The sequence below is a fragment of the Anneissia japonica genome, unplaced genomic scaffold, assembly GCF_011630105.1.
Source record: "Anneissia japonica isolate Jap-2015-1 unplaced genomic scaffold, ASM1163010v1 scaffold724_len3256291_cov202, whole genome shotgun sequence".
NCBI classification, from domain to species: Eukaryota; Metazoa; Echinodermata; class Crinoidea; order Comatulida; family Comatulidae; genus Anneissia; species Anneissia japonica.
The window spans coordinates 1,920,023-1,939,815 of NW_022744966.1; the positions used below are offsets into that span (position 1 = coordinate 1,920,023).

The 19,793-nt window shown below is 34.2% G+C and overlaps 1 protein-coding gene across 6 annotated transcripts in view; it reads right to left on the minus strand.

Annotated features, from left to right (window-relative positions):
• Positions 1-19,793, minus strand: part of LOC117119826 (28S ribosomal protein S11, mitochondrial-like) — a 65,474-nt gene that overhangs the window by 19,341 nt on the left and 26,340 nt on the right. For all 6 annotated transcript variants that reach the window (XM_033264773.1, XM_033264772.1, XM_033264770.1 and 3 more), the window contains exon 3: positions 9,528-9,661. In XM_033264773.1, the coding sequence (XP_033120664.1) occupies positions 9,528-9,661 (134 nt within the window). The remainder of the gene's footprint in view (positions 1-9,527; positions 9,662-19,793) is intronic.

The following is a 19,793-nucleotide window of genomic DNA, read 5'->3' on the forward strand; positions in this document are numbered from 1 at the left end:
TCATCTTTTCCTCCCCCCACAGATTAATCACTAGTCTTTACTGGTACGTTTGCTAAATCAAAAAATTAAAATACACACTTCGCGCCAAGATGAGAGTTGTTTATGTTCCGAGTACCATTTGACAACTTGCTAGGTCAGGTCAACTTGTGGTCAAACTGAGACCGCTATTGCGTTGCAGCTAAAAATTGCTTGGTGAATACGGGTTTGAGTACGGTATTCGGCGATTGAGACCAGATTCAATTGGGGTTTTCAAAACCGGTATTTGAATTCGGGTTTTATTTTATGGGACCCATTTCCACTGACAAGAAAATACGGATCTTTGAGAATACTGGTCTTGAAACCGGAATTCTATTCTCAGCAGAAACAGGCCCATAAATACAATCTAAAGGGTATTTAAAATTATCTACTCTGGTGCCTGATGGGATACTAATCTGTGGTTTTTTGGTGAGATATTGTCCTATTGATTAAAGTGGCCACAATGGAGTTAGAGCTGAGGTCATTCAACTCCATATCTTTGTGATGAACTAACCAAGGAAACAATGAGGTAATTATGACTGGTAGGATTAGTTCAACAATTTAAATATTGTCTTTTTAAGACATTTCTAATATGATAGTCATCTCATAGTTATTGTAGGACCTAGAATGTACAGCATTTTAACTTTACTACCCATCTGAATTTGAAAAGAACCCCTTCAAAATCTGAATTTAACATTCATCCTTTTGAATGCCAAAATCCTTAAATCAACGTCACTGTAAATGAAAGTGAATTTGAATAAAAACTAAACTAATCAATATTTCCAATGCAACTCAGATTAAAATCAATCAGTTTATTTTTGTATTGTATATTCTTGTCTGCTTGTCCTTAAATGTGGTGTCATGATTGATTCTGTATACAATGACGAGGAAAAAGAGATTTGTATCTAAAACGAAAGGCGTGACATACAACAGAGAGAAATGGGTAACATTTCTTAATATTCTGTTTAATTTTCTCTACAGTTGTATGTTGCAAATGGTATACAAATAATCAGATACAATATTTCACAATGGTCAATGTTAGAGAATAAATTTCTGAATAGGTTTCAGAGTCTAGATGATATACATGGATAATTATCATGAAAAACTCATACATTTGTTTAATTTTATTAATTGTTAATCAGGAAATATACCATATGAAAGAACATTTTACAGAAAGGATGATTGAAGTCTCTAAGGAATAAAAGTCAATACTCATTGGGTTTCAAGCCAACCACATTAATCTAACAATAGGGGGAGTCTAATTATTAGCCACCACTAGTCAAACGACTATGTGGCTATCTACCCTTTCATGATAATTTATTACTGTAAATCATGAAGAAGGATTATGGAAGAGATCTGGCCTCACCTATATCCATCAGATAATAAAAATACAACCAATATGGTAAAGCACTCCTTGCAGATAAACAGGCTATTCCCAGAAATATGCTAATTTTATGATTATTCAGGTTGATAGCCAAAGCTTTCACAATGATAAAGAATGACAAACATAGGTTATCTTGAAAAAAGGAGGTGCAGAAATATGGGAGGGGTGGAGGAGGCAGTGATTGCATCACATGATTATCACTTAATGTCCTGTGGGAGGCAAATACTGCACAAAAGAAATCATGCAAACATATGGAAGTATTATAAATGCGGAGGAGAGAAGCCATACAGAACAAGAGTTATCATGATCCATTCATAATACAAGGTACAGTAGTGTTCATGGGAGGTACTGGCATATCACATGACTACCATGAACCAATGGCAGCACAGCACAGTACAGCAGTGTTCTGATAAGGGCAGTACTATGAACCAATGACAACATGTTTGTATTGCACAATATATCAGTACCAAAAATATTCATTATTAACATCACATTGTATATTGTATGCAAATAGTCTGCGTATAGCCTCCTGGGATAGGCATACTGTATACCAAATATGTTTATAAATGTTTGGCAAATACATACATTTCCTGTTTGGTTGTTAGTACCACCATTAATGGAAGAAGCAGATTTTGCTGTTGAAAAATTGTAAGATTTAGTACACATCAGTTGGGAATTTGTACTAAAATCATAAAATGTGTGCTTGCAGGGAAAATCATAAAGTTTAAGAACATACCCATCCCTACAGTAGTCTCTTTGAAAAACAGTACAGTACAGTACATATATGCTAATTATGCTATCACTAATAAAATGGTTTTCAATCCAATAATTTTATTTTGGGTACAATTGCCATGGTCAATACATGCTAAAATTATATTTCAATTTTATCTGTAATATTTCTTGAAGGTTTGCATGGCAAGTGTCCATAACAAAAAATTTAACTTTAGGTACCAGTGGTACCGAAAATTTAATGATTTTGTCTTTTTTATGTACTGTAATACAACAAAAATCATCAAAATTAAATTAATGTTGAAACCAAGATTCACAATCATTAATTTGTTGTTCTTTATACTGTTCAGTAGATACTATGCTCTTCCATAGGGGGCTCACTTATGCTTTTCAATAACCAAGCCTCATAACGAGGCAGGGAGCGGAGTTGTCTTAGCCACAAGAAAAATATCCTACTGTCACAGGGATTGAACCCAGGACACTTGCATTAGAAGGTAAGCATCTTATCCACCAAGCCATTAAACTTCACTCCAATTCAGAGTCACAGCTAGAGACATTCCAACGACTGTAATACACCATACACAGCCAAACTAATGCATATTATAGTAATATTAGTAGTTAATGAAAGAAAGGCATCATGACAATTAATAGAGAGATGATGAGCAAAGAGGAAAGAAAACAGTGCGTGATTCAGTATTATTTGTATGATGAGGGAAATGATCCTGTGATACCAATATTCATCATAATTCTGTTCCAAACATCTAAAGTTGGGAGTATCTAAATAAAGCAATGCATGCATACTACTCTAAAGTTAGGAGATAGGCTTATACCCGAGAACTAGTGTTATAATGGTGATTTATTTATAACATTATTACAAACTTCATTCATTAGTAAGACAGTTATAGACATTTATTATTATGGACAATATATTTTAACGGCCGGATACAACCATCTGTTGGCCTTGTCTGTGATGACAGTAGTCTAATTTCTCTGCTGGTCTATGCATCCATCACTCCAAGTTGGAAAACTGTGTGGGACAGCTAGACATGACCCCTCCCTCCTGTGTTTCATCATTCATTAAAAAAAACTAAAAAATTGATTTGAATTTGGATTTATTTGGTGTAAACACCAAGAATAGCCCACGAAAGTCTATAAGAAGACTTGTTTCTAGTGGGGTCCTTTTGGTGGTGATTGGAAAGTACACTGAGACAATCCCCTACTCTTTTCCGAAGCGTGTACTGTGTTTTTAACGTGCACATGGGCCATAAATGCACACGGGACCAACGGCTTAAACGTCTCATCCGAAAGACGGTGCGTTATGTAACTTGTATCAGCCCTCTAGCTGAAACACAAGGAGAGGCAGCAATGAGAATTGAACCGGGGACCTAGAGATCTCCACGGTTCAGCGTACACACGGTGGCTACCATCAGATTAGCCGACTGAGCTAAGCTGCTCTCTCACTGAGCTAAGCCATATATACATGTAGGCTGGCTCATTGTTGTCTTCATTCTATATTCTGTGTAGGTGGACATGATGATTTTGTTGCTTTGTAAGTTTGATACTTAAAAAGATAGATAACAACAACAACAACAACAACAACAATAAGAGTGATGTTTTTGCTCTACATGATGCGAAAGATTTTACAAGTGATTCATGTTTTCACAAGTATTTGGGAACGTACGGAGTACTCGGTACGATAATACGTCAGGTAGGGCAAATAGCATTTGCAGTACCCACTGCTACTTGGGGATCGGATTTAACACTGGTCACCAAGCGCAAGCTTGGTAGTCTAGTACTTATGGCGCCATGCTAATTATCTGGAGGTCGTGGGTTTGGTTCCCATCTGAATCACTTGCAAAATTATTTTTCAACAAGTATTTGGGAATGTACTGAGTATTCGGTACTATAACACGTCATGTAGGGCAAAAACATCACTCCTTATATATTTTCTTGACGCAAACTCACATAAAAATAATAATTATTAATAAGATTTGTATAGCGCTCATCCATTTTATGAAATACTTAAGGTGCTAGATGAGCAGAAGCACCAAAGACAATGGTACTAAAGATAACCCTGAAGTAGGGTGCTTACAGTATTATTGTAAAGACAGATAATACAAAATACTATCTACACCAGTTGAAAAATAAGTGAGATAAATTTTGTAAAATAGCCATAGTTCATAAGGCCCCATAAAAAAAGTATTAGTTTGTCACCCCCTCCCTCATCACTTTTGGGGAGGTTCTGATATTATTTTTTTTCAATCAACATATATTTTTATTTCAAACAATCGTTTTTACATCTTTTTTCACTTGAAAAGCTCAGGATTTCTTGTAAATATGTTTACTGGTACAACCAAACATTTTTTAATTATATAAATTTGATTCCATTCTTATGACTTTTATGTGTCCCTAACCATTGATTTACTTGTGAACATCGGTAAAATGGGGGCGGGGTTAGCAAAAAAAAAAAAAAAAAAAAATTATTCTTCTTTGATAGGGTGATCAACTAATATTATTTTTTATGGTTCCTAATACATCTAGATTCCACTAAAACAACAGTACCAGAATACTAGAATTCAAAATGTAAAGAAAAAAAGTAAGCAAAAGGAAAATAGAAATATACAAAAAGTAAAAGGATAAAAAAAGAGGAACAACATGAATATGAATTACAATTGTTAATGTACAGTAATAATAAAAATGCATTGAAAACAGAAAAAAATTAAACTGGAAGGCTAAAGGAAAAAACAGCAGTAGTAACAGTGACGATACTAATACAATGATACAGTGAGTATACCTATTGTTTTGGAAATTATTGATAGATTGGGTAAAAATATGAATTAAATTTCAGCACAGGGACCTAAAGTATATATTTGGACTAATGCATTCAAAATTTCCTTTACACAAATTTAAAACTTTCAACAGCGCTGTGGGAAGGCCATTTCAAGTTCTAATACAAAAATGTATAAAGAAATAAAATAATAACAATTCAGTGCCAATCACAGGTGTTTCCTAAAAGTAGAAAAGGATGAATTATTAAAATGCGAGCCAACACAAATAATAGGGCAGGTTGCTAAAGCTACTTCAGCTAAGCATAACTTCGGTGTAGAATATTATATTATATCAAGTCGTGAATAAGTCCATATCGGAATATCTCCCTCTACTAGCATTAGTGTCTCATTACTGAACCCAAGTAGAGAAGCCAACCAGCTTTTCTTGGAAAGGGATAATGAAAAGCAGGCAGCAAAAGGTGATGGTCAGTTCGCTTATCAAACCACCTTGACCCTTAACCCTTTCACAAGAACTATTACTTCCCAATGGCAAGCAGATGGACATTTATTTCACCTTTGATACAGTTCTTTAAAATTATTTTGTAGTCATTAATTTAATTAGAGTTCATCATAGCTTCTTAATGTAAAGAGGATTACGTCAAAACAACCACAGCCATAAATAGCAGTGTTATTAAATTCTACAATCACATGTCATCAAGACACTGAGGTCATTATATTCTATGAAACATGGGCATAAACTATATAATTTTAATGATTTTTGGCATAACAAAGAGAAATGAAACTCAATTATCATCCCTTATTTTATTACTTTATGAAAACGACAGAAAAAATAGGTACAGTAGTGCCATCAACTGACGTATTTATCGGCTAGAAAACAGCCAGGTTTACCAACATGATCCCTCATTTTATTATTTATTATCAAAATATTGATTATGGAAATATTTATTAATAATATAGTATACTGATAGTATTATAAGATGTAAGATATTTTAACATTTGTGATAGGTGTTGTGTGTTTTAATGAGTGATTGTATCAATATTAGTATATTTTATTTTTAATCTGTGAACAAACAACCTGAATTTCAAACCGTACATTTTACTATGTTTGACAATAAAGATTAAATTGAATTGAATAGAACATACATGATGATTTGCACATCTATCATCACATGTAATTTCCTCATGCAAAAAAGCAAAACAATAAATTTAATAATGGGCAATAGATTTTTAAAAATTCTCTTTCACATTTCTTATCAAAATGAAAAATGTTACTGAATACTACTGTATCATATGTTTTAAAAAATTTTGAAACAATAAATTTTACAAACACTCAATACCAAATGTTAAGTATATATTTCAAAAGCTAACAAATCGGTCATTGTTGTAGATAATGGCTGCACATTATACAGTGTCAGGGGATATAAATGTTAAATTAGCACATACCTTATCTGCCATGCACAGAATAATGTCAATGAATGCATCAACATGTGTATGGTATTGGGTTAGCCTGACGTACAATATGTGACGCAGCCAATTACAAAATGGATAGATCTGGATTTTTAACTTAATACATGATGGATGAAGGCCCAAAACGAAAACATATGCAAGATTAGTGAATAACACTGATCAGAAAATCCTGGGTTCAGATGGGATGATAAGTTACCTCAAACTATAGATCACCTATAAGAGTTTCACTTTAGCAAACCCTGTTAATACTGTTGTGCAAATTATATGATCTGGGTAATGACAACAGATGATGAGGCAGCACTAACTTTAATTTGGTGTTATTTTATTAGACACACTGGCAGTCAATGCCAGTTTCATCAGGTGTTTGAAGTGTAACTAAGCAAACAGACAGAAAATAACTTACGCATACTAATGATCTAGGTAAACATTTTTATACAAACATGGTCATATCGATGGTTTCCACAAAGCACTAACAAAACTGTGTGTCTTTATTGTGTCTTTTCTATTTATGTCTTACAAACATTAATGAGTATAATCACATTAGTATAATTCATTCATGAATGGTATATGGACATGAAGAACATACAAATTAGTGCTATGATTTATAATTATAAGAATTAATGCATATGGCTATGACAATTAAAGGTTACATTATTATTAATCACCATCAATTAAATATCACTAATAATTATATAGTATATGATTATGCCAAATGTAATTTTTTTACGATATAAAAAAGTTGTTTGGAATAGATGAGTTCAGTGTATTCAAATTTCACCAGATAATTAACATCTCGACGAGATTTGATTGACAGATAAACCGACTAATCAGCGAGCGTCATTTAGTCATGTGATCAAAAACTTTTTCTTAGCCATTTTAATTTTCCTTAGACAGCTGGTTGTCAATGCGAAACAATACGTGAGCCTAGGCCTAGATGTCTATGCTTGGTTATAGATACCCAGATTTACACGAGCAGTCCGCATCAGTGACTTGGCCTCTGCCGACAACGAGGTTGACTGAATGCGACTTTTTCCTCTTCCTTTGGGAGCGAAATACAGAGGCTTATACAACGATTTCCCAGCCTGTTCCATGAAATAGATTAACACTATTGAGGTTGATAGCAAAGAAAATGTTCGCCAACTCGGTAAGTCTAGCCGCCATTGTCAAAGTTTTTCGTGACTTTGTGGGTGGGGCTTCGCGTCCTTGTCGACATGTCAATTGTTAATAAAACACTATAATACATAGATTGAACCCACATTAAGAATATGATAGGGATTATTACATATTTTTATAAATTACTATACTAAATGATTCAAAATGAATAGTTTATAGGTGAGGTATTACAAATTATTCAAATTTATTGTAAAACAAAAAAAAATGTAGAATATCCATTAATGTTCCAATGAACCCAAATTGTGCCCTTTGTTCATTGGAAAATTTTTAGGTAAATTTGGTTTGGTTGCTATGGCAACATTGGTGACTTGCACCTTACCTCCTACATTGGATGAAAGAAAATTTGTTATTTTAATAACTTGCTCAGTAAAATTTTCAACCGGTAATACATGATTATGGGTGAGGAAAAAATTCCTAGCAGTGCATGAATTAATGCGGTAGGAGGTAAAAACCAGATTGCAACACCGTGGATTATTTGCATCCATATTGAACGAGGAAATAGTCAGTTGTTTTCATGTTTATTAATTTTTCACAAAGGAGGTCCATGTTAATTAAATCAAGATAATAGGAATTCCTCAGAGAATTTTATTAGGCAAACATTTCTTTTCTTTTCTGATTGGATAGTAAGTATCACAAGTGCTAATTACCATAGGATGCAACTGTTTAATTAACTAGTCTCATTATCAAATAATTAAAAAAAGAAAAAGCGTAGTATTTGCATAATTTTTGGAACAATTGAGCCCAGGATTAGGCCAAAAAAAAAAAAAAAATTTTGTGTTGGCCATGTTTTGGGAAAATCCAAAAAATGCATAGGTTGGTAGGAAAATTTTTTTCCCTTTTTTTTTAACTAAAAATGTGTTTACACTTAAAAAGTAGAAAATACACAAATTACAACAATTTTGAATTCGAATCACGTACCATGCAGCAAAATAGGCTAGGCCTTGGCCCTCTAGCCAGGCCAAAGCTATTCCAGCCTTATTAGCTCATTAAAAAATTGTAAAAAAAAAAAAAAACTAAAATGCCAACCCTGAATTTCGTAAAATTTGGGTTGGTCGGGTGTGGCCAATACAATAATTTTTTTAAAATTTGGCCTTATAAAGCAAGTGCAGCTCTATATTTTCAAATAAACAATAAGGACGCTATGCCACTGGGATTTAAATTTACGCTTTAAAATTCAAGAGTTGTATTGATCATGGTGTAATAATATTTTCACCCTAAAACTGCTCTCTCCCTTTTAAAGCATCTATCTTCAAACAACATCAATAATACCATATGGTCTGCACAATGGGTCATCCTCAATGTTATAAATATTAATAACAAAAACCACTGAGCATGTAACTGTAAGACTGCAAGAGTTGGTTTCAAACATAAACAACCTTTTCAATTCTAATTCATATAATAACTAAATACTATACTTCAAGCATTGTTGAGATTAATGAAGAAGTTAAAAGATAAGAATAGTTTCTACTACTCATATTATTCATTTTATTCTCATTTAATTAATATTAATGAAGATGAAAAAATCTTTCCCATTTGACCTCCTGAATCTTTCTTACAGAATTTGAAGAATATGAATTTAATTAGGAATCTGTAGTAAAAAATGTTTAAAAACGGAAGAAAAACTAAGGCTATATTGTAAGGCAGAATTGTTCCCAAGTATAAAAATTCTATATTGTATCTTTAGCTCCTTGTAGTCCTATAACAACTGAACCTACAAAAATCTTGTAACGCACAAGGCCTATTTTAAACAAAGAAAAATATTCACTTAGATTTCATAATTGGTTAGGGTATTTTAATGGTAGATAGATTATGTAACTAAAACTGTATAATGAGTTTGGTGTTACTTTTTGCTTCACATTCAGTTTTAAAATGACACAGTTTCCATTTTTTTGACATAAAATTATGTCTTTAAATTTTTTAGAACATATTTCTGACAATGGCAGAGTATAAATATTATTGCTGATACTCACCATTTGTGGGATCAACCACTATAATGTGCGTGTTGTTCCAAGTTGCTTTAATATTTGCGATAGGGATATCATCAAAAGGGACGCCATTGAAAACTAGAGATGTACTCAAGTCTGGAATTATCGCTCCAGGTTTCCTGTAACATGAAAAAAAAAAATCATGAAAAAAAATACTCATTCAATGCGAAATTAAACAAAACCTTCATTAATTAACATAGTAACACAAATACTGTAGACCTTTAAAACTGTACTTGGCATTCTATTTATAAGCGCAGAGTTTTGTTTGTGTTACATTTTGTTTGTGAATTTGTATGTATTCTATTTTAGAGATGATAAATCAAATATAAAATTTTCTACATATTTTTTAAATGAGACACAAATCTAAATCAAAAATGACAATTTATGGTGAGCCCGTCTTTATTCCATTTAGAAGCAAGCCTTGAACTTCGTTTGGCTGTGAATAAAAACGCATTATAAATACTATATTATTATTCATGTAGCTTGGTGATGAGCTGTTGCCTTTAAATCTAATAAAAAATAATATTTTAAAAATGCAAAAAGAAATAAATGACATTACTACTCCACAATGGAATTGGAGTTATAAGACGCAATCTACAAATAAACTTCAACGACAGAAACGGGTCAAATACGTTTGCTATTGGTATATGACAATCTCTCCAAATGCGTCTGTGAAATGCCGTTTGGAAGCTTGTCGTTCGAGCCGTTTATTCCGTTTGGAAGTTGACTTCTCCCCATTTCATATGGCTGACTGCTCATGAATGGTAGATGTTGAACGCGTTCAGCAGAATATGGATCCGATCGTGATTTATACAACTTTAAAACGTGTTGAACCTACCTAGGCTTTAGGCCTAGGCCTACACTAGATGACAGATGACAAAGAAATGTTTATAATTAAGGCCCTATAATTTATTCATTTTACTTGTTGGGGAAACCGCAATGTCTCTTATAGTTTTAGTAGGCCCTACCGTACCTGTAGGTTTTCTAAAAAAAAAAAAGCAATCGCCTTCCCACCAAGATTTTATTGGGCGATGTTCAATTCACGCTATCAAAACAAGTACCTCTTGCACAAGTAACTGCACAGCCCGCACAAAAATGGAGCAGCATGTAAACACTGACCTGGATCAGCCGCAGTTGATCTGAAGAAGTTTGTTGATTTTTTATCACGTGGTCGTATCGTCTCGCTTTAGCACGTTTACAGAGTACAACTGTAGGCTACGTCATTATTTGTATTATATGCTGGATGGTTCAAACTCATTAAAATGATTAAACCATCCAGAAATGGTATTCTATTGTTTCACTATTTACTCTTTCAATTTTTTGTTTCTAATGGTTATTTTATGTACATGTACAGTATTTTGTGAATGCATCACTCCATTTCATTTCTTGCCAACGTTTGAGCCTAGACTCGGAAATACCGGAATGGTGTCCGACGGGGGATAGTTTTTTTGTATACCATGTATTCCAAGAGCCTGTAGGCCTATATGTATACAGTATATTTAAAATGTTGTATGGATAAATAAATTGTCAGAATGAAAGAACTGATTACTGTTTTCTGTACACGACATGTTGTTTGTGTTTAGCATAAATTATTACTGAAATACAGTGGTACACATTCAGTTGTATGTTTTATTTATACTTTGACATTAACATAATAAAACTCAATATTATTATTCTTTAACACATAAACAGCTTCTCCACATAATATAACAGTAGGCCTAAGAAATAAAAATATATAAAAGACAAATCATAGCCTTAGAGACTAAAAAATTAAACTATACAAAAGCGATAGGTAAGCAGACAAGGCCTATCTATACTTAATTTTAAATTAAACTGGCATCTAGACACTCCATCGAACGTCCTACTGTTAGCATCTGAACTGACCTACTTTTGTCCAGAGGGGCGCACAAAGCGAATTTGTCACGTGTCATCTTGCATACTCTGCACTGAACACATCCACACATGAGGTACCCAATATAATTGTACAGTAGTTGCCTAGGTCTAGATGCTAAATATATATTATGCCAAGGTTTAATCATAGAGAAAATAGATGTTCTAATTTCTCTCATTTAATAAATGTATGTGTGCAAGGAGTTGAGTGTAGAGATAATTTCTGCGTTTGTCGTCAGCTCCTCAGGTAGGCTGGTAATGAAGATAGGGCTATCCGAAGGACCATGCGGCAATAATGTGCAGTCATCATCATTTACCTCCATAGGGCCTACAAACAATGGGACTAGAATATACTATTAGGACTATGCAGTGTTTAATCTTTGTACAGTACAGTATATACTTGGTTAATTTCCAAGTAAAACTTGTTCAGTATTTTAAATTGTACAAAAACACTAGTTCAACCGGGCCTGGTCCAACGACACAGACGCGTTTGTCATCGAAAACAATAGAAACAATAGCAAACACATAAACGGCAAAACCCCGTTTGGACGTGTCTCCGAAATATTGGCTTAGCTTATTAATATTCATGAAGCACGATAATTAGACGATCGCTTTCCTAGACGTGTTTGTAATAGACAGTTTTTCCAAACACGTTTCGTCGTTGGGGATAACTTGTAGATCGCGCCTAACTTAACGGTTCCATTAAATCTTATAAGAAACTATGAGTAAGTTAATCATACCAATTAATAATAATAATAATAATGTAATATTTATAATAATATCTAGCTCTCTAATAGTCTTTCAGGTACAAGGCAGAATATTCTCAACACTCTTAATGATCAATATATATACCTAAAACATCTAACCAGGGGTGGATTTAGGGAGGGGAACAGGGGTACGTTCCTCGGTTTTGTCGTTGCTGTCTTACAGTTTAACAATAGCATACAAATACTAAATGTTATCATAAAAATATTCATAAGCCTCTAAATAGTACATCAAACACTCAATATATCAAGCCAACCACATGGCAGATGGAACAGAAGTTTGTATTTTCAACAGTAATATTATTTGAATAATAATATAATTGTGAAGTGGGAAACCCAATGGTATTACTGAGCATATAACCAACAGATACTCTGATTACAGAATTCTAAAGGCACAATATCTTTACTGCACAAGAAATATAAAGGAAAAAACTCCAAATAAATGTTACAATGTTTTGAACATTAATGGGCAACTTTCTGAGAGGAAAACAAACAAAAATGCTATAAGATGATGCAAATGAGGAATTAATGGCTAAAATAAACAATGGGTGTTTATTAAAAGACAACTATGCATATTAAGTAGGAAAAAGGTAAATTTACAAACCTGACGAAGCCACTCCGCTACGTAGAAATGGCTTGTACAAACAAAATTTTTTTTTCTTATTGAGTATAGCTTTTGCTTGGTTTTCCAAAAGAAACTTTATTCCGTATTCAGAGTTTATGTTGGTAGAGAGCAATAAATAGCAAAGCTTCTTTGAACAGTAAGTGTAAACAATTAATAACCGCAGGTATTATAATAAATTAGGGATTTGTGATTAACTACTCAAAGAAATGTTACTACTGTGGCCTAGTTCAGACTAGGTGGATAAACCCGGCTCAAATCAGCGGGTTTATCCACCTGCCAGTCTGAACTAGCTGGCTTATCTCAAGCTGGGCTGTGTTCCTATAGTAACTAGAAGGCCTGGCGCGCCACTGGGTTTAACTTTTCTAAGCCGGGCTTTAATCGTTGCGGGGGTCTTGCATTGACTTCTGGGTAACAAAATTACTAATCAGCATTCAATTATGTACGCTGTGAGCGAGCGCACGTTTCGTGAGCAGCAATCTTTTAAAACACGTTTCCTGGTTACGGTTCATTATTATGCAAATTCTTGCCTGGCTAAACCCGCTAGTCTGAACGCCTGGCAAAGTTAAGCTGGGCTTAACGTTGAGCCGGGCTTAACTCAAGCCTGGCTTATCTCAAAGTCTGAACGTAGCCTGTATGGTACTACACTGGTAGGCAATTTGTGACTTCACAAGACTGAGTACAGTATGTAAATTACATGGTTTACCACTATTGGAATGTTGATTTATATTTTTGAATGGTATCCAATATGATATAAATGTCAAATGTTGTTACAGATACTGCATGCACAAGTCCAAGGATTTTATGTTGGCCTACCCAGCTGATTTCTCTGAAAGAAAGTGACACCTTGAGTTGTGTTACAGTAATGATGCAGTACCATTATTGAATGTGGTTAAAAGTTTAAGAAAATGTCTTTACATTCCAAGGATGCAATAGTCATCATTTCAATCAGGTGGAATTTGGCTTTCAAAATAACTGAATTCATCATCAATATCTTCTCGGACTCTGTCTCTTATACACATCTAGATGTGTATAAGAGACAGGTACACATTCAGTTGTATGTTCAAAGTTAAGCTGGGCTTAACGTTGAGCCGGCTTAACTCAAGCCTGGCTTATCTCCAAGTCTGAACGTAGCCTGTATGGTACTACACTGGTAGGCAATTTGTGACTTCACAAGACTCAGTACAGTAAATTACATGGTTTACCACTATTGGAATGTTGATTTATATTTTTGAATGGTATCCAATATGATATAAATGTCAAATGTTGTTACAGATACTGCATGCACAAGTCCAAGGATTTTATGTTGGCCTACCCAGCTGATTTCTCTGAAAGAAAGTGACACCTTGAGTTGTGTTACAGTAATGATGCAGTACCATTATTGAATGTGGTTAAAAGTTTAAGAAAATGTCTTTACATTCCAAGGATGCAATAGTCATCATTTCAATCAGGTGGAATTTGGCTTTCAAAATAACTGAATTCATCATCAATATCTTCTCGGACTAATGAAAGGAAAGAGGTGAAGAAAGCGAACCAAGTACACAGCTACTTATAAGCCGCCTCCAAGCTAATGTTCATGTTTTTCCCTTGTTACTTTTTCATGATTAAAGTCATTTCAACACTGAAAACTACTTCAATCCTTATTTCAGAGAAGACCTACCTACAGTATGATGCATGAGGCAAAACCCTTGCCCTGCAGCAGTGCTAGTCAATAAATTTTTCAAGAAGAGAAATTCAAACCCCTGACCCATGTTCCCCAGAAAGATGGCTGTCAGTGTCAAAGTAGATCATCCAGCTCAGTAAGTTTCTTGACATCCTCTAATAGCAGGAAGGTATATAGAGACCCCATCTTAAGGGATTGGATAGTTACCATACCACCTGCTGCTATGTCAATTTTGTTGATTTCACAAAAAAATAGAATCTTCTAGAGCGAAAGTACCAATGATTGACAAGTTCAAAGGCTTCAGAATAGGACACACAAAAAAACATATAATACATTGTAATGTTGCAATGTAGTGTGGAGGATATGGAATATTGCATTGTAGCCAAACATATCGTACACCTTAAAGTACAGTGCTTCTACTTAATAATTAAAAAAAAGCTCAAAGAATACTGTAATAAAATGTTCTCTTCCTTACTACTTTCCTGAAGTTTTAATACCTTTTACTACTTTCCTATAGCTTTTAATTTGATCAACACTATAGGAACAAAACTGCTGTGAGACAAAAGTTAAATATCAGGTAAACATTTATATCTCATTTATATCTGATATATATGTCAGTATTGTTAAATACAGTATGCAATTTAGTTCACACAGTATTTATATTTTCAAAAGGCATAACATTTAACACTCCAAAATATATTTTCAAAATATCATGCTTCATGTTCTGAAATATTTTATGTAAATGTTTACTGGCAAGGAATCAATAAAATAATTGGCAGATGTTGGGGCAGATGTTGGAATTATTCAAATCAACAGGGTATTGTCAATTGAACCATCCAACAGGCTTTTCTGTTTTGAATTTGTGAATCAAGTACCTTCCTTTAAGTCCAAAGCAATGAATTCCATATAAATGATTTTCAACATACTTTTAACTAATCTGACGTTCCTTCGAACCTTGCTAATCCAGTAATTTTTCGGACCCCAAGGAGGCTAAACACCTATCCTTAGTGTCTACTAACACCTTGGACCAGTGTTGCAAACCACTGGAATCTATTGAGGCTCCACACCACAACTGCCCACCTATCCCTAGTGTCTACTTCTAACACCATGAACCAGTGCTGCTAATCCTTATGATCCAATCAATGTCTCACTTTCATATTTATTTGACAAGCAACTATTTTTCATACTTCATCAGTGTTGGTATTCTGCCTTTGCACAGAATGCCCTTGCAGATAGGGCAACAATTTCAAAAATTCAAACTAGGAAAAACCCTCCTAGGAGTCTAAAGGAGGAACAAATCATCTGTGTCAAAACCAAAATGGTAACTATGTTAATTATTTAATCATAAAATACTACTTTCGTGGGTTTGTTTACTGAATCAAAACTGAGAAATTACATTCTATTTTCTAGATTTCAAGTCATTTATTTTTTTTTGAAAGTCAAATTTCAGGTGAACGTCTCATTATGACAATATCTTATCTTAAGCTTTGAGGTAGGGGCTGACACTGGGGAGTCGTGGTAACATCAGGAGAAAGAAGGTTGAAAAATTAATTAGAATAATTTTTATTAAAATTGTAACGGTACTGGGTTTGGTCTACAGGAGTTGGTGCTTCGAACAGGTCAGGTTATTCCATTCATAGAAGAAGCCTTTTGATGGAGAAAGTGTACCTTCTTAGCAAAGGTTTGCCTAGGTCGAAACTAACTCCGGCTATATAAAATTGATTATAAGATTGAAAAATATTAATCTTATTATTGTAGTAGTGATACTAGGCCTATGTACACATTTTAATTATTGTTATTTATTTGTTAACGTCATATTTACATTTAAATTTAATGTATTGTTTAAATATGAATTACTATGTCCATGTAAATTTAATCTTAACTATTAAAATTGTATATTTTAAATAATATAGTAATACTCTAATAGGCATAACCGAGGTCTAACTTAGGCTAGGCCTAAACAAGTGACTAGGCCTATATCATGTGAGCGTATAACATTATGAAACATATGAATAAAACCTAAAATTGTGAAAGACTAAAGGAAGAAGGAAGAACAGGAAAGGTTTTCTGGGAAGAATGATTGTAGGTGCCAATTTTGGGCATCAGATGTGATATATTGTAACCAAATATTTTTGTACCTGAACCCTATCCATGGTGGGACTGAGGTGGGTGGCCTATCTCTCAGGGAATGATGGATCACCTGTGGAAAATGCTAATGCAATCACTATATCTTACAAAAAATCAAGCTCATTTAAAGCAAAAATATCAAATGATAAATTCAGTCAGGCTGCTATTGCAGTGTTGGATGTCATTCAAAACATTATGATCTTAGGGTGGAGTGCCAATCACTATCGCCACCTCTCGGGATTCTCAAAGTCAACAAAACAGGTGTTTTGGCAATTTTGATGGTAAAGACTGGTGATTATTGGAACAGCTAAACATCTTGGCATCTATATTTTCCAGCATGAATTAATATTTTACCGCAAACCCTTGAAGAATGATTTTCTTCAATTATATCTGTGGATGCAAGGCTCCATCACAAATGTAATGAATTTCTATGATTGTTTGTGGTTAATATCTTTGCCAACTTCAGCAGGGGAGGAGAGCAAGGACATTACACAGTATATGAGCATTGTATCCTGTTTTCGCTGAAGGACAAAATTTTGGCACCTGAATGAATATGATTCTTTATTTTAAGTGGCACCTCCCCCTCCTAGGTATGATGGGAATATAAGAAGCAAATGCCAGACTATATTGAAGGTGGAAAAGATGGCGATAATCAATTTTGAACAGGTAGGAAAAGGTAAATAATGGAATTGAATTGATATATTTTGGATATAACTAATTATAGTATTCAGGAAAAATATTGGTTGTATAGGCAAATTAAGCTGGCAGTGGCCTACTAGACTACTGCATATTCAAAAATGTCTTAGGCCCGATCGTCCACACCAGTTTGGCCCAATCGTCTGTCACCCTAAGTTTTCATCGTGATGATCAAGAAAGTACACAATCTAGCCTAGGTCCTAGGCTAGGCCTAGCCTAGCTGCCGTCACTCCGCTACGTATAGCATATAACAAAGCGACCCAAACGGTGAAATCATAAATTTTACACGCAATATTTAAATTTATTTTGCATATTAGACGATAACACAAGTTCTTTGACTAAACTATAATTATTAACGTTCCACCACGGACCTCACATCGCAGGCCTCGTGTTTTAGTGGAAAAACCCAAGCTGGAAAGTTGTTATGTACCTGACGGTCGGCTGCCTTTATATCACTTCCTTTAGTTTGCATTCAAAGGGTACACTGCTGCATATTCGGCTGTTGGAAATACAGTACCGTCATATTAGTCTACATTATACAGTCACTGCCCTGCAACCACCACGTTAAAATAACAATCTGAAATAACTTGCGAGGCACGAAATGACGTTTTGCAGCAAGACAACTCATACAACAACAGAAATAAACGTTGCATGGAGTTCATATGAAAAAACGATGTGTTTTAGCAAGTATTTAAAACTTTCTTTTTATTTTAAGCCTTCCCCAAAATAACTAAAGTAGTTGGTTTTTTTTCTTCGCCAATCCAAAATATTTTTTACCCATGGTGACTTAGCGATCAGTTAGCGTGAGCCCAGACAAAACAACTTCGCATCGCGATGAAAAACAAAATGTCAGAAAATGTTTTCATGACACATGCGCATTTTCATAAGTCTACACAAACACACGCAAAAAAAGTGAATCCAATAGTTCCTATAGCATTACCTGCACAGGAACTAAAAATATTCTGGTATAGCTGCTGGTATCAGATAATAAAATGGGGAGGGGAGAGTTTGAAATGGTCAATTACTTAACTGACTCTCCAATATTCTAATGGTCTCATAGTAGGAAGAAGGGAAGGATGTAAATTGTTCATTACTCACCTGATTCAGCCTTGTTCTAGTAGCCACTCAGTAGGTTAATCTTGACTGCTATAAACTGGCCAGATTGACCAAAAGCTTGGATGCAAATGACCAGGGTTTATCATACTTCCAGTTTCTCTTACACTATCATGTTTGGAATGCGGAATGGTCAAAGACCCTATCAGTAACCCTATCTTGCATGTAAACATGTACAGGATAGAAGAGTCAGAGTCCAGATTTAAGTTTGATGAGTAAATAACCATAGCAACTAGATAACAACCCTGTTCAGGTATATTCCAAAATGTTCCAATAAGATCATAGCCTATGGAAGCCCAGAATAGCCTACAACAGGACTCAAACCAGTTAAAGGTAGCGATTTACTGTTGCTGTCAGCATGAGTACACTAATGACCATTCTAAGCTCTCATTGAATGTTTTTCCTCACTAGGTAGTGTACTGATTTAATGCAACAACATGATTTATGGAAGCCTACCGTAGTCAGTAATATACAAATAAAGATAATGAATTTAACACTATAAGCATGATACAAATGGCTATTCTGGGCTCCTATACAAAATATTACATAACATTTCTACTGGTTTACTCCTATACAAGATCATGGGATTGTGTCATGTGACTACTCTGAACCTTAGCACGACTGACATTTAGATTGCTACTACAGTAAGTAAAGGCCACCTAAACATTGTTTAAAACTAGGCTTAAGCCCTGGTTTAAATACATTGCTATTTTTTTAATGCCTAAAGCATTGAAGTTAATATAAGATGGGGTTTAATGTATATTTCTATTTATAATCAAGCTTCATGAATATTCATAAGCTTTGAAGTACACTAGGTCATGAATTAGAAAGAGTTGAGCTGCACTACTCAACATAATCAATAAGGCAATATTTTAGTACTTGTTTTTATGACCAGTTGAAATTGGCATAAAACTAGTTTTTAGAACACACAGTACCTGTATTCATTAACAAGGAGCAATATACTATCAGTATCTTTAAAGTACTAAAATAATGCAGTTCAATGCTACTGAATATTCATAAGCTTTCCAATAGAAAGTAATAATAAATATTCATTAGCTTTGCAGTGGGTATTAATAAAAGTTATTGAATACTGAAGTAAATGTTTAGCTTTACAATGGATAGAAAGATTTTCAATTTTCTTGACTACGATGGTGCAAGTCTTCGGTCGGCAACCTCTTATTAATAGTCAATCAATCTATCAGCATTTAACGCCTCGGGTATGCACCTTTCAGACGAGACTTTTTGTCGACACTACACGCATGTGTGATGCTTAAATACTGTACACAGAGGTGTAAATCATTATATTGGGTTTTCGGCACAGGTCGTTAATTGCCATTAATTACTACCGCTAACAGGACACATCATATAAATGGCAT